This window comes from Trichoderma harzianum (genome assembly GCF_003025095.1).
Source record: "Trichoderma harzianum CBS 226.95 unplaced genomic scaffold M431scaffold_1, whole genome shotgun sequence".
Taxonomy (NCBI): domain Eukaryota; kingdom Fungi; phylum Ascomycota; class Sordariomycetes; order Hypocreales; family Hypocreaceae; genus Trichoderma; species Trichoderma harzianum.
This window is the reverse complement of record NW_020209249.1, coordinates 1,528,843-1,543,949: the sequence shown is the minus strand read 5'-3', so window position 1 is coordinate 1,543,949 and position 15,107 is coordinate 1,528,843. Positions and strand designations below refer to the sequence as shown.

The following is a 15,107-nucleotide window of genomic DNA, read 5'->3' as shown; positions in this document are numbered from 1 at the left end:
AAAAAATAAATATAAAGGGAGAGAGAGAGAAAGAAAAAAAAAAAAAAAAAAAAAAAAATCAAAATCAAAATCCATGATTCAAGTTTCTGAAACAAGATTCAATGCCCACAGGATGTCTTGGAGCCAAGCCGAGCATCAAATATGGCACTGATTGTGAGAAGTGTGGTGCGGCCAATTAAGCATACTTTTGAATGCCGCGAATGGGAGCTACTAGTACACAAGCAGCAGCACGCGTATTAGTGGGAGCACTGCAACTAGAAGCAACAGCAGCACTCAAACGGTTGTAGCAATCTTTGATGATGCCCCATGCAGGGACAACTTGTCAAGCCTCATCCCTGTCCCGTTCAATGTAAGTCGACAACAGATGAGATAATCTCGCCTTCAAACGATGAGTGGAGAGTGATAATCCTCGGTTCAAAGAAGAACCAAGCGCCCAGTTTGGGCCATTGCTGAGCGCCGATATCGCGATGTCGGGTCGCTGTCGCTTTTGATGAGATGCGAAAGGGGAAAACGTCCACGGTATATTTGAGTCTCCACCAAGCAAACGGTACCTGAAATGGGAGCTCCCCCTGGGGGCACATCGTTATAGCAGCGGGTATGCTTCCGAATTAGTGTGGAGTCCTCAGCATCTTCTCCATCTTCTCCGTACTGCGCACCTGAAATTAATTGCGCAAACATTGGAGCTCTCGTTTTTGCGTTCGCAATTCGAAGTGTATCGCATAGCACGATATCAATGAGAGGAGAAAAGCATGAAGAAATGATGTACTCAACAGTCGCCACTTGGAGACGTGCTTAGTACCTAATCAGAAGAAAGGAGCAAGGAGAAACACAAGATAGAAGACCCATCGTCTGACAAGATGCTTCTGTGTCTCTGTACGGAGTACTAGGTACACGCTTGTCTCGGCCATGATGCGCGATAAGAAGAGTACTGGTGGATGCCGAATCATTTTGACGAGGAAGAATTAGTCAGTGGATAAACGCCAGGGTAGCTTAAAGTCTTGTCTAAGACTTATCGTCCTTAATCCAAACAACTCTAAATCCAGTGGCACCCAAAAGCCAATTGGAGGGGAACAGGAGGATCAAGAGGCCCCTCTCCGCTGCATTCCAAGGAATCATTGCGTTGTACTTTGTACGAAGCATCTGGAGCTGTTTCAGGCAGAGAGGGGCCTTGTCCATGATCAAGTAGATGATGCCAATCCTTCAGCTTGGCTTGGTCAATGATCGCAGGTGATTGACTTTTCCTCGCTGCTCTGCTTCATCCCATCGTGGCTTGCACTATCGCCGATCCGTTCAACGGATGAATCTGGGAGAGCATGAACTATGACGCCGCTGCCCGTGCGGCCGAACGTAGCGCTACATTTTGTAGCAGCGCGTCATGAACATCCAAAGCAGTCTGACTCGTCCCTCGGTACTCTGTAGACGAGTATCATTCTATCTTTGTACTCCATATTGATGCATGATACCAGTATTGGTACGTCAACAAGAGCCTTGCCTAATGCTGAGAACTGCGCGGGAAAAAAAAATCCAGAGAGGCGCGAAAAGCGCGGGCTTGGCTCATCGCCTCTTAATACCGTCTGTTACCGAATGATGGCCTGGCATATCTAGGCTAGCTTGGGGATGCTTCCTTGCCTGCTTTGCTGGAGGCGCTTTTTGGTGCCGATTGAGCCGGCCATATCCAATAGAGATGTACAGATCATGGACTTCAACGTTGACAGTCCGAACTTGTACAAGCACATGCGTCAATGGTCGGCAAGTGAAAGAGCTTAAGGAATAGCGTTGGCTGCCGTAGGTGGAGGCAAAGGTACCGCTTTACAGACGATGAAATAATATGAAGCGGACTGAAGGAAACCGGGCGGCCTAAACTTGGCGAGCTGGCCGGCTAGGTGCTGGCTTGCTGCACTTTGATCCATTCTCGGTGATCCGCTTGTGATCCATTGCCGTTCCCACGGGGGCATCAATTGAAGCGGAGCATCATCGCTGGTGCTCCTAGGACCCGTGTACATTGTCTGGACGGCGTGTTCCGTTCCCGGTAGTTTTTCTCCGTACTCGGTACAAGCATCGAGCGAGTGGAAGCACAGCAATCAATGCATAGACCCAAGTATGCTGTACCTTGCAGTGCTGAGAATCCGATGGCGAGCGTCATTTTCGCTTCTTGCCGACGGGTCCCCCCATTACGGGACATGGATATCTACAGGTCAAATATGATGATGCTCGTGACTCGTTGCTGCTTGAACCAAGGTGCTATAATTAAATCCTCTCATCCTTGGCCATTCTGAGACCCTGCGTTGGATACGATGCCCATTCGTCGAGGGTCTTATTACTGGATCCCTTGTCAATCCTGCTTGGCCTGGGGTTGCAATTTTGCTGCTTCGGCCTTTGCTCCTACGTATGGTTTCCAGCGACCAGATAGGCTCTGCGGCCGACTGGATCGGAGAAGGGGGAAAGGGGGTCCGACCAGGGATGATGAGCAGGTCGTGGCTAGCTGCTGGGATTACCTGCAGCTGGCTGTACTGTACATACTTGTTGTATACAAGCAAGTGCTGCTGCCATAGAAGCGCCCCATGCGCCTCTTTTTTTCATTCTGCTTGGTGGCATGCGGTGGCATGTGAGGCGCACCGTGCTCCTGCAGCAGTCAAAGCATGAAACGGTGGTTGGCCGGCTTCAAGAAGATGACCACAGATAATCAGGAGCTTGATTTGGTTTTAGCGCTGAATGCCTTGTCTTGTGAACTGGCCGAGAAAAGTGACTGTTTCGAGGTGCACATGTGTGATTAGAGACGCGAATTTTCTTGTAACAGGGGAAGCCCAGTGGCTTCAAGAAGCCTCAGTTACATGTAGTTATACAAGCACCAAGTAATTGAGCAGAAGTAAACTCAGTAGCAAGGTAACGGTGCTGCCATTGTGTGTGTGTTTCTTCATTGCTTTGGTACATATAATGGTCATATCCGGCCTGGTGGCTTGCCGTTGGTACCTCGGAAGGGGGCAAGACTATTGATGAAATCACCTGTACGGCACCCGGAGTAGCATAAAAAGCGAGGCCGATGGCGAGCTGGCACTGGACACGGGGACGGTGCACCGGCGCTGAAAGGGGGTCCAGCGCGCGTTGCTGCGAAAGCATGATGTGCCTGCACTCCTTACCTGCACAGTACAAGTAAGTTAGAATGGCTGCAAATCAAAGGTACCGATGGTGCTCGCAAGGACAAGTACTTCGTACCTACTCGTATGCTCGTAAGCTGTCAGATGGCTTGAAATCCAGCTATGAGCCCTGGCTCGCCTGGGCTGGCACTGGGGAGAATCGAAGCGTTATGTCGATCCCTTGGCTGATGCCGTCAGAAGGGGTAATGGAGAGCGATCGATGAAATTCCACAAGATTGCCAGTGGTGAGAAGAATCAATCATCGGAGCGACCCATTCCATGTCTGTGCCGTTTTGATTGTGCCAAGGAGGGCCTCATTACAAATCGAGGCGAGTAAATGTTCCTGTAGGATGGGCAAAGCCATACAGAGTCCTGGATTCCATGCGTATACTTGCCGGGAGCCGTGATCTTGGGACACACAAGGGTATTCCGCGTACCGTACGGTGTACTCCGTACAGGTACCAGTAATACCCGTATCGGGCAGATCAGCACCAACAAACAATCAGTACGGAGTACAGTGCGCTACTTCGTATCCAGAACTCCATCCATAACGCCAAGCGGCGATCAAATATGCCTTCTTTGGGCCGGGCTCAAAGAACCTGTTGCTGGGGGTTCACTAAGAGCAGTAGTAGGTGTTAGTACGGAATAGCCAGCACTTGGAGATATGTGCCAAGGCTCGACGACCCAAGCGAAAGATGGTGGTTGGGGAAAGGGACATTGGAGCGAGACAGAAGAGAGAATGGAAGCCCTACTGTACTGCGAATAGCGCAGCGATACGCGCGCACCCCCAGCAGGGGAAGAGAGAGAGAGAGAGAGCATCGCCGCCATAGGCTAGGCTGGCGAATAGAGATGCGGATATGAGGTCAGGTCGGTCGCCCAGTTTGGAGTCGTGGTTGCATTGGTGTGCAGATGATGAAGACTGGAAGAGGAGAAAATCTGGAGAGATGCATACGGGTATGTTTGGTACGTACAAGCATACATGTACCTTGGTATTCTGCAGCTGCAGCCTTCCAAGGTTCTTCAGCTTCTTGATACAGAGCAGGTGCATTTGCGAGCACCTGCACATTTCTCTCCTAAGCACTTGGCCGCATATAGGTAGGTACCTCGTACCTTCTCTGCAGTGAACTTGCATCAATTTGATTTATCAAACACCCAAAGCATCTCGCAAGGTACCTACCAGGTGATGAATGGGAATGGTCTAGATTGGAAGAGGGTACGTGGTAGAATATCTTCAAATATCAGGTAGGTTTGTAAATACCCAAGCAACCAAGGTGATATTTTTCCCAATCTCTTTTTGTGTGAGGGTTTGATTCTAAAATAGACCAAGGCATGGCATTAAACTACCCACTGCGGTTAGAACTGCATTTTTCATGTTTGGAGGTGCGCAGGTCTTACCTGGGTTGTATTTTGAGTCCTCAGGGAGCGAAAGAGCGAAGCGAAGCGAAACTTGGCGCCGATGATGGTACGTACCGAGTACACGTATGAGGTACCTTAGTGCAGCGCTCCGCATGTTCAAGCTTCATAACTTGCTTGAGCGATGCTTCGTATCATGTACAAAGACATCTAGTTCGACGCACGCCGAGACTCTGCTGGGCTCGTGGGAGCTCGTAGTTCTCGGCGTGGTATACAAGCCCGTACATTAACCCGGCCTCGTCAATTGGAACCTATAGCACCTAAAACCTAAGGTCGTACGTACCCAAGGTGCTGATAAGATGAAACCAACATCGCCTACGCTGCTCTGTACTGTACAGCACACTGAATCAGGTGCCTTGCTTGGCCCTTGTGGCACAACTTTCTGTGCACGTAAAAGATTCAATACCCTCATGCTAAGGAACTTGCAAGTCAAGCGTAGCGCCTAGGCCAGATTGCCATGGTGCTAACGGCCTTGGCATCGAATACAAGGGACGACGAGCCGGGTACGTACTTTGTGCGTTGTATCCTGTACTGGGGCGAGGTCCGCTGTACCGTGTACTTGTACCGCGACACTCTCTCTGCACACTCCGCGGATGTTCCCCTTCACCCCCTCTAGATTGGCTTCTAGAGTCGCCTCGATTTAGACGTTGTCCATTGTTTTTTATTAAATGCCTCCACCTCCCACGCTTTTTACCACTTCTCTCTCTTCTTGTCTTGGCTAAGAAGAGAGGCGAATAACAAGGGAAAGATTCTCCACCTTTTAGTTTCCTCTCTATCTTGCTCTCTGCTCGGGCTTTTTTTAAATTCTCGTTCTCTTTCTTGATTCATCACCTACATATCTTATTCACTTATACTTTCATAGCCGTTATCGTCACCAAGGCCAACATATAAAGCCTTTGCCTATCCGCTCCTTTTTCATATCGACACCGAAACCCAACTTGGCATCTCATCACCTTCACCGACTTGGTTCACGCAACACACTGCACAGCTCTCCAAGCATTGGCTTACAGCCCACCTCCAAGTGATTTAAAAGCCTCGGTGGGGACNATACGACCGACGCATCAACGCGGAAAGGCCAAAGAGGAAAATCGCAGATTCAATTAACAATAAACGAAGCAAGCAGGAGCATAAAAAAGATTGAGGGAGTGGGAATGGGAACAAGAACAGGGCCTGAGATTCAACGCTCCGATAACGTTAAACTCCACACATCACCGCCACCGGCTTGAAACGAAACTTTGACGTCGCCATCTCCAAGCTAGTAGGTTTTGTTCTATTCTGAGGCACATTCAGCGCATCTCCCACAGCAACCCCCTCCTCGACGTCTTTTTCCTTCGGTGTCCAAAAACCAACAAAAGATTGCCCGTGGAAATCAAAGCCAACATCCACGGCAGAAATTCACCGTTTCGGCAACACCGCGGACTTGAATCATTTTCGTCATCACACCCAAGCCTGTTTGCTGCTGAGTGGTTAAACTCGCCAGCCCAATTACGTCGCAGTCCCGCCCCAGAGATCCCTCCCAAGCAGGATCGTCCCCGAATCGAACGCTTCTAGAGAAGCACCAGCAGCATCCTGATTCGACTTCCAAGACCGCGCCTAGACGCTAGCCAAGCACACCAGACGCAGCTTTTCGAGGCACAAGCGGCGCCTTACGATTACGCACAGGTGCTGTACCACCGCTTGCTCGCTTCCAGAACAGTGGAGCTCTCCAGCTACCTAGTAGGCCATCCTAGGCCCTCCAGCTGCCAAACCAACCGCCAGAGCTATGGCGCTTTCAGCAGGTCCGGGGATGCTGGTTCCTACAGCTTCAGCGCCAGTAGCGCCGCCAGCAGCACCCCAGCCAATTCCGGCTCCAGACAGTGAGTGACTTATTCGCATTTGATCCATTTTGTTAGATAAGCCTGGATGCATTGATTTCAATGGCGATTTTTCCCTTTTTTGTCTCTTTTGTTTCCCCCCTCCTCTTCCCTCCATTCAAAAAGAGGCTTCTGTGGCACCCGCAAACGCCTCTTTCTGCGCTGCAGGTTTTTTTCCTTGGCGCGCATATCGTCTCTTCAACACCACCATTTGCGCCTCCTGCTGAATAATTCGCTCCAACATTCCACCATTTGTTTACACTATTGATACCTATAACCCTATGTTATCTTATACTCTTGCCTTGCCTATGCCCTAACTTCCCTTGAGCAAGCCGGCTTGATTTTACTTTTGTTTTCTTATTTCTTTTTATTCTTTTCTTCTTCTTTCTTAGACTTCCTTCTTCTTTTCCATTTTCGCCCTCATTGTTGCTAACCCCGATCTGCAACTTCTCCCAGAGAACAATTGCGCGCAATCCCTTCAATACTCCTCTGATACCAGCAACTACTCCGACACCGGTTCGCCTCCCCGCCAAGCGCCAATCGATCTCCCAGATCCAATCCTCGAGGGTGACGAGACGGAAAGCGAGGGTCCCATTGAGCCAGTTACACCTACAAGCGGCCGCCAATCGCAAGATTTTACCTCGCTGAGGAATGCGCATGACCAGGATCAGGACGACCGCAGCAGTTTCAACACACAGTCAGACCAAGGTTTGCATCAGCAGCCTGCCGGCACTGTCACATCTGCAGGCAAGGCCGCTATCCTCTCTTCGTCTTCGCGCAAAACAGCGTCAGTCGCAGCCTCTGTTGCGCCCTTGACCTCGATCCCAACTCTGAGACCGACCTCTAGACCAACCTCCAGACCAACCTCCAGCAGTCTCCTCTCCCCTACATCCGTACCACCTGTCTCAGTTTCAAAGCCAGGCACGGCTTCTTCTTCTGAGCTTGCACGCAGCATCAGCAATAGCAACAAATCTCTTATAGATCTGACCCCCACGTCGAGCCGACCTTCTTTTCAAGAACTCCCCCCACCAGCGCAACGCTCGGGTCGACTTTCAACTACCAGTATCAGAAGCACAATGACGAATTTCTTTCGCCGCCCCGGTACGCAAGACGCCCCGGTCTTTGAATCCGGATCGCCTACGCCCTCAGAGTCTTCCTATCTGCAGCGACCCCCTACAGGCAGCGCCCGCCCAACTACTCGCTCAAGTCGCTTCTCATTTACAAGGCCGTCTAACACGACTACTCGGTCTAATTCGCCTCCATCTCCCGGGGCGCCACCTCTCGAAATGGTGCAGGCGGATAAAGTGTCTCTTGATGAGGCCGACCTCAAGAAGAAGAATCGTGCATCAACCGGATTTAGCCTGCGGGGGCGAGCCGTCAACTTTGTCGGCACAACCGTCGGCCGTACTACTGGGCGCCCTCCTAACAAAGCGTCGCGCCGAGCCAACAGCTTTGACGCTGGAAACCGTGGGCCGGTTCCTCATCCGCACGCCAAGATCAATGCCGGAGACCAGACGTATCCTCCCGAGCGACAGCCATGGGCGATGCCCCCCGATGCCGGAACTGGCGCCAAGGCACGTCGCATGAGTTTGAGCCTGCCCGACGATTTCAATGTGGATGTCGCGGTGCTGCAGGATGAGTTTGAGTACCAGAGCAAGCTTTTGGGCCGGCATGGCAAGCATCTTGGAAAGGGCGCCGCTTCCAAGGTCTCACTCATGGTGCGAAAGGGCTTCCCCACCGAGATGTATGCCGTCAAGGAGTTCCGAGGCAAGTCAGGCCGGGAGAGCAAGGAGGACTACGACAAAAAGATCAAGTCGGAATTCAGCATTGGAAAAAGCTTGCATCATCCCAACATTGTCGAGACTATCCGACTCTGCTCAGATCACGGACGCTGGAACCACGTCATGGAATACTGCTCCGAGGGTGACCTGTTTAGCCTTGTGCAGAAGGGCCATCTGAAGGGTGAGGCTAAGCTTAAGGACCGCCTATGCCTCTTCAAGCAGCTCATCCAGGGCGTCAACTATCTCCACGCCAACGGCATCGCCCATCGTGACATCAAGCTCGAGAACCTGCTCATCACAAAGGACAGCAAGTTGAAAATAACCGATTTTGGCGTTTCCGAAGTCTTTTGCGGCACTCACCCAGGCCTTCGCGAATCCGGCGGCCAATGTGGTAAGAACATGGGCGAGATCCGGCTCTGTCGCCCGGGCATCTGCGGCAGCGAGCCATATATTGCGCCCGAAGTGCTGTTGAAGAATGCAGACTACGACCCGCGAGCCTTGGACGTGTGGAGCGCAGCCATTGTCATGATCTACATGACTTTTGGCGGTGCCATTTGGTCCAGGGCTGAAGCCGGCAACTTGCACTACGACAAGCTAGTGACGGGCTGGAATAAGTGGAACAAGAAGCACGAGGAAGAAAAGGACGCTGTCATCACGGATACGGACTACCCCAACTGTTACGCTCTCGATGTCGGTGTTAACCCTCCGGCCCTGCGACGCATTCTGTTGCAGATGCTCAACCCTAATCCCAACAGCCGTATCAGTATCTACGAAGTCATCACCAATCGATGGGTCAAGAATATCGAGTGCTGCCAACTCGAGTCGTACGATGATCCCAAGGTTGTGATCGATGTGACCAAGAAGGATTACGGCGGCAAGGGCGGAAGCAAGATCTTCTGTCATAACCATCTTCCACCAAAGACCCATGGCTCTCACTCGTTGGGTAAGATGCCTGGTCAACCTGGCTACTAAGCCCCCCCCCCCTTGGTATTCGCCAGCAATCCACCATATATCAACCATCTTACTCCCGAACCTCTTTTGTTTTTTTCATATTTTTAATTCATAGAATCAGGAGTGGAGCGAAGTGGCTTTCTCTTTTCTTTTTCCTTCAACATGTTCGCATCTCTTTCTGAGGCGAACTCATAATGACCTCTCTGGTTTTATACATCGCGGTCTACTATTTTCTTTTTCCTTCGGGGGTTGTTTTCTATGGGGCGGTGCACTGTCCAGGTGGGAATAAGAGCTGTCATCGCACGTATTGGAGTTGGAGCAAAGAGCCGAACGACCCAAAGACGGAGAGTCAGCCCGGCAGGCGTTCTATTGGAGGTTGAATATTGTCCTTTTTCTTACCCTTCAGTATTTTGCGGGTCACCGTCTTGCCTTTCTATACTTGGATGGCTGGTCGATGTTTCTTCGCAAATACGGCATTTCATTACAGAGCATATATGGGACATGAGATCGTTAGTCGATCCAGCCTTTTTCTTCTTCTCTTTGTTCTGGGTTTGTTGCATACATCAAGACGGGGAGATGAGTCCACGCGAGTGTCATGATATCCTTTCGCCCAGTAGAGTGGGCAGCCAATAGTGTTTCATGCATGCATGGAGGATTCCATGCCATTTTCTTATTTTTTCCTTTGTGCGTGCTTCTACAGGAGAGGCATGGAAATTCGTTGAAAAAAGAGGGTTGGCAAGTTTGTCTTTTGAGATCTTTCCTCCTTTCCGTGGAATGAGATGGGAAGGCTACGAGATCTGGAAGGGTTGGTAATGAGCGCCCAGTCAAGCAGTGCGCCTTGGGAGGAAACGCATATTCCCTTTTCTAATAGACTACTGAAGATGTACATTAGTTAATCTTGCCAATAAATTCAAAGAGTAAAATCTGGCATTGCAATAAAAGACCACCATAGTCCTTGATGCAGCTAAAGTCGTGTATCCTGCCTGCTCCCGTTGTGACGTCGTGTACCAAGTGACCCAAAAATTTTACAGCATCATGATCCATTGTAATAACATGGGCAAAAATGAGTGCGGCTGTGGTGAGACATGCAGAGCTTCACGTGGGAGGCTTGAACGACACGAATTCGGAGAAGGCCGCGGGAGAGGCTTGGCTGGCTCTCCAATAGCTTAGCAAGCCGATTCTCGACACTTGGCGCGTAGCCTGTCCAAAGGGAAGAGGACTAGTGACAGCCAGCGTGGTGAGAATGTGGCAATGGGGAGGGACCTTGTGACAATGAGGAGCTGCTAAGGGCGGCCGTCAGAATGTTACAGCTGATACTCTGGATTCATGGCAAAATTATTAGGTGAGCCCGGTCAGAGCTGAAATGAAAGCTGCTTACAAGCATGCATGGAACCAGAGTGAGTGCATGGCATCACAAGGCGGATGGATAGTTGGCAATAGTGTAGGCACCGTTAGTACCGCTATTGCCTCACGGTTTTGGCTGCATGACGAAGGGGGTGTGAGCCATGCAGGCATCTGCAAAGAAGGATTCTGGAGAAGGGAGAAGCTATTCGTCGACAAGAGCAGCTGTGTATCCCTTGTAAAATTTGGCATGTGAAGCCTTCTAACCAAGGAGTGGATTCTCATGAGTAAAAGACAGGTTTTTTTTTTTTTTTTTTGCTTTCTTTTCTTTTTCGCCCGCTTTGAAATGTGAGGCACGAGGGCTCTGACGATGGCCAATGTTGAAGCACTGACAATGGCCATGTCGCCTTGTCTCCTCTCCTATGCGCGCAGCACGGGCTTTGGATTCGAGCAGCCCCTCTCTGTTGAAACCGGAGCACAGATGATGGGAAACAAATTTTTGCCGATGCTTGGCCACGGAGGCGTCGTTGTTCGTGCCATCTATTTCCATCATCAACTAGCTGCATTGCATGGGTTGGATTGATCCCCGATATGCATCCGTTGCCGTTGTCGGGCGATTGCTGCCGGCTTGGCTGCAGATCAGCCGCAGGGAGTCGATCGCATGTTGCGTGTGTATGGCCAAGGGTATTCAACGCACATCCGTCTGTTTTTTTAACAGGAGATGCGACTGCCGTGCTTGGATCAGCGGTTTCAATCGGCGCGTCTTGCGATATCGGCTGCATGCAACGGGAGATTCCATCTGGTCGAGCTCGGCGGACGGGTGACCATGATTAATCGTAGAAGCGCCGAGGCCGATGGTCACTTGTTTCCTCATTCCATCACCGACTGACTCGGGTGTCTAGCACCGAAGGTCTAATGACAGCTTGGTCTGTCGTTAGATAGCCGCTTTACGCGGTTCAAAGGGCATGCTGGTACGCGAAAGCACAACTTGTCTCGTAGTACAGATATATCTAGTCGGTGTGAATGCTAGTAGACCTCTGGGCTTGGCTGGATCTCCCTTGTATGTAGAATCCCTCAGCCATGGCCCCCAGTCTTGCCGGTGTGCCGTAGATGGTGTGAAGATTGCATGTGAGGCTGTTCTCTAGAGCATTCTCGTAGGGCCGTCGACAGATGTAGAGAGTACTTGACGGTGTCTCGAGACTATTTTATGAAAGTAGCATGTACTTACACAGCTTCTTAGATCTCCAACTCTGACCGCCCCCATCTCCAAAGGGGGCGTGTGCAGATCTGCACAGGCAGACCGCTGATTTGGCACCTTGAGGATCGACCTGCCAGTACCAAGTCGGGTATTCTTTGAGATGCTTTGGGGGCCAATAATGCCATGCGTTCAGATGTAGACGGAATACACGTATCTAACGCCGGCAGCGCGAGCCAAACAGCGCCTCGGGTGCGGAGTATGATCAAAGATGCATCTCCTCGGAGATGGCGGTTGAATGACGTTTGAGAAGGACGAGTTGCAATCTGCCACGACAGCTTATACGTAGACCGATATGTAAGGGGACTTCCCAAGAGGGCTTCTAAGGTTACAATCATGGGGCTTTGAACTTCTCCAGCTTCGTTTGCCTTAGGGAGATATCGTCACGGCAAGTGGCTTCGGCTGGCACCCGATTCTCCTCTTTGGCGCAAGCTCTATCAAGATGGGTCATGGCGTTGACACCAAAAGGATGTGTCTGTGGGACTTATTAGCAGCTTCTCGTAAAAGTAGATTGGATCCAGGCATAGACTTAACTCGAGATCGTCAATCGCATATCCAGCATTATAGGCAGATCCAAAGACATAGAGGTACGACTAATAATTTTTGTCGTCAAGATCAGCCAATACCATTCACTAGGTGGCAGGTTCTCTAAATGCTGTCAATGGCAGTGACAGTCACCACATTAAAGGTTTGTGAAAGAGAAAATAATGTTAGAATTGGACGAAACGATCTCGAGAATGTGATGGAGAGACATGATATCACATGATTTGTTTCCTCTATCAAAGTCGCAGAATGGCAGAAAAAAGAAGGAAAGTGGCAGAAAGAAGTACCCTCCACCGCCTTTGATCTTCTGCACACCATATCTGCCTTGCTGAATTCTTGAAAAGTCTCTCTTGATTCATAATTCTCGTTTGTTATGCCATGCTTGGAATATTACGACACATGCTTTTCCAGTGATTGAGTATCATATGCCTTGACTCGCACCTGGACAAGAAGAGGACCCATGGAGTTCAGAGGTTGAAGATGTATGGCGCTGATCAACCAGAAAAGTCCAGCCAGTGGACGCTGTCAAACTTAGTAGGTTACCATGTCTTTCCATATGTTGTTTAGCTTCCCAGAATGTGATCTGACATTGAAGGCTAGGTAGCATTTCTAGTTGAGAAACTTTGACAAGTCAATGGCGGCAATATGAGACTCTTCAACTTCTTACTTGTGTACTAGCACATTCCAACAATCACGGACACTTAAACAACGCAAAGAGGATGTGAGTGTGCCTTGAACGGGGAGAGACACAGAGCTGTATTGGTTGTTGTCTACTTACTGCATGCGACGAATATGGGTCGATACCTTCGTACTAGACATAATCTTGTCACTATTGATTGGAGTCTCTGACCCAACGATTCACTCCGGAGACCAATTGCTGGTATGCTGCCAACTGAAATTACCATAGGGTACCTTGTCTATGGCAGGAGCTTGACTGTATTGGTGCGGCGGAGCTTCGAAGCTATGTATAAACAGGCCAAGATCAGAGCGTGTAGTATGTCCACCAAAGTCGATCCCTTTCATTCCAATATGTACTTGTGTGTTCTAATAATAGACAGGATATGCAAAGGCCCACGGCGCGGAACATTTAGAAGCAAAGTTGTTAACAGGACGCAGTCATACAGGGTCTTCACCACGACAGGTTACCGGTACATTTTGCTTCCAAAAAGTTCCACCTATCTGCATCTTGGGCAATTTTGCACTTCAATGACCACACCACGACTTGCTATATCGACCCGAACCACTGCTTACCAACTTGATAACGGCCAAATATCTTGCAGTTGGCTCTGCTAGGGTAACACCTAAACTAGGCATAAAGAAGCCTATTTACTGACTACCATTCGATTAAACACAATGGTCTCTTCGATTGCCCCAGTCATTGATCCTCCACTAAGTCGCCTCACAGGATCACTTCCGTCTCCAGCATTGAACGCAGTATTTAACATCCATGGACTACTCAAAACCCGTGGTCGTTCTGGTCAGCATCATAGGCCAATTTTCGTTATCGCCCTTGGCATTGTGACGCCGGCGTGGAAGTTGGAGGCTACGTCATGCAGGATTTAGGAACATGCCACCACTCCACTAAATCTCGCAGCCCTCGGCGACCTGGCTTTCGCAAGCGAATTCTCAAACTCTCATCATCAGCCTCACCGAAAACAACACCATTCACAATTCTTCTGTATAGCGCATTGCTTCAATATCACTGCCGAAATGCCTCTCTCCGGGCCACCCCTCGTCTTAGTCGCCACGGGCGTCGTTGGCTCGTCATGGCTCTCAGGTAAATCCCAAATTCCAAATCTTTAAGTCAAGTTTCGTATGACAAAAATCCATTCTTATTCATCTCTCAAACAGGGGCTATCATGTCTTTTTCAATTGGTGGAGCGCCGGCTGCTGCCGCGGTGAAGCAATCGTCTGCTAAAGTCTGGGCTGAGTTGTATAAGCGAGGAGCAGCTTCGATGCCAAAGGTAGCCATCGGCACGTCTCTAGCTTACCTATACGCAGCGTATGACTCTTACTACAACGAAGGGCCATGGGGGATCTATCTGGGGGCCGTTGGCTCCGTTCTGTCTATCATACCTTTCACATTGACAATTATGAAAGACGTCAATGGCCAATTACATGAAGAGGCCCGCAGAGAAAGCGAGGTGACACACGCAAACACACTGCGAGTCGATGGCCTCTTGGACCGATGGACTACCCTGAATTTCATTAGAAGCCTCTTGCCTCTTGCAGGAACGGCCTTGGGATGTCTTGCGTTCTACCGCGGTGGATTCTAATGTACTCATACAGTTTTTATGAGAAGATTGTCAATCGCTCAGCAAGTGAGGAGATACAGGACATTGATTTGCCACCTGGTGCATCCAGATCAACATGTCTGTGTGGTTCAGTCCACGCCTGAATTATGAATGACATGGCCATGAATGTGATGGCACAGTTCTATTTTCTACTTATTATGTTTCATTATCATTGTCTACCGGTAATTATACGTGGTGCGCCGGTTACACTGCTCATGCATCAGATAATTTGCTTCAGTCACACAGCCGGAATGACAGGTTGATCACCCAACAAGAAACCTCAAAACCTAGAGGAAATGAGACACTTGGTATTACAAGATACTCATTTATTTACTACGAATGACTAATGGGGAAAAAACAAAAGGCAAAGCGGCTGCCGAGCACGTCCATGTTCCCGAAGTAGGCAACCGAAACACATACCCAGATGGCATGATGGCTGTCGATCTTACCTACAACGCTAGATATTGCTGCAAAAGTGACTACCTGTTCGTCGTAGCCTTAGTTACGCCTACCAAGCGCTCTCATATTTCACGAGCGGTACA

At 49.8% G+C, this 15,107-nt stretch overlaps 5 protein-coding genes across 5 annotated transcripts; 3 read left to right on the top strand and 2 right to left on the bottom strand.

The window, feature by feature from the left end:
- Positions 1–2,331: 2,331 nt before the first annotated feature.
- M431DRAFT_181033 (hypothetical protein) lies at positions 2,332–2,747 on the top strand. The gene has a single exon (XM_024913127.1). The coding sequence runs from the start codon at positions 2,389–2,391 to the stop codon at positions 2,641–2,643; it is 255 nt and encodes an 84-aa protein (XP_024780112.1). The 5' UTR covers positions 2,332–2,388; the 3' UTR covers positions 2,644–2,747.
- A 30-nt stretch (positions 2,748–2,777) lies between these two features.
- Positions 2,778–3,203, bottom strand: M431DRAFT_181025 (hypothetical protein). The gene has a single exon (XM_024913125.1). The coding sequence runs from the start codon at positions 3,115–3,117 to the stop codon at positions 2,824–2,826; it is 294 nt and encodes a 97-aa protein (XP_024780111.1). The 5' UTR covers positions 3,118–3,203; the 3' UTR covers positions 2,778–2,823.
- Positions 3,204–3,602: 399 nt separating this feature from the next.
- Positions 3,603–4,265, bottom strand: M431DRAFT_181027 (hypothetical protein). Its single transcript, XM_024913126.1, has 2 exons — positions 3,887–4,265; positions 3,603–3,750 (listed from the first exon to the last, which is right to left on the bottom strand). Exons 1-2 carry the CDS (start codon positions 4,198–4,200, stop codon positions 3,699–3,701), a joined length of 366 nt encoding a protein of 121 aa, XP_024780110.1. The 5' UTR covers positions 4,201–4,265; the 3' UTR covers positions 3,603–3,698.
- Positions 4,266–6,309: 2,044 nt separating this feature from the next.
- M431DRAFT_71143 (hypothetical protein) lies at positions 6,310–9,153 on the top strand (the record flags this gene model as incomplete). The annotated part of the gene is made up of 3 exons (XM_024921862.1): positions 6,310–6,407; positions 6,900–7,097; positions 7,401–9,153. The coding sequence occupies 3 exons, from the start codon at positions 6,310–6,312 to the stop codon at positions 9,151–9,153; spliced, it is 2,049 nt and encodes a 682-aa protein (XP_024780109.1).
- Positions 9,154–13,981: 4,828 nt separating this feature from the next.
- M431DRAFT_498 (hypothetical protein) lies at positions 13,982–14,547 on the top strand (the record flags this gene model as incomplete). Its single annotated transcript, XM_024917653.1, has 2 exons — positions 13,982–14,048; positions 14,123–14,547. 2 exons carry the CDS (start codon positions 13,982–13,984, stop codon positions 14,545–14,547), a joined length of 492 nt encoding a protein of 163 aa, XP_024780108.1.
- Between the last annotated feature and the right edge of the window lie 560 nt (positions 14,548–15,107).

Bases quoted from the DNA above. Each gene is read 5' to 3' on its own strand.
- M431DRAFT_181025 (XM_024913125.1), bottom strand. From the start codon at position 3,117: ATGCTTTCGCAGCAACGCGCGCTGGACCCCCTTTCAGCGCCGGTGCAC.
- M431DRAFT_181033 (XM_024913127.1), top strand. From the start codon at position 2,389: ATGGTTTCCAGCGACCAGATAGGCTCTGCGGCCGACTGGATCGGAGAA.
- M431DRAFT_181027 (XM_024913126.1), bottom strand. From the start codon at position 4,200: ATGTGCAGGTGCTCGCAAATGCACCTGCTCTGTATCAAGAAGCTGAAG. The intron at 3,751-3,886 runs GTAGGGCTTCCA...TACTGCTCTTAG, and splicing joins GCTGCGCTATTCGCAGTACA to TGAACCCCCAGCAACAGGTT.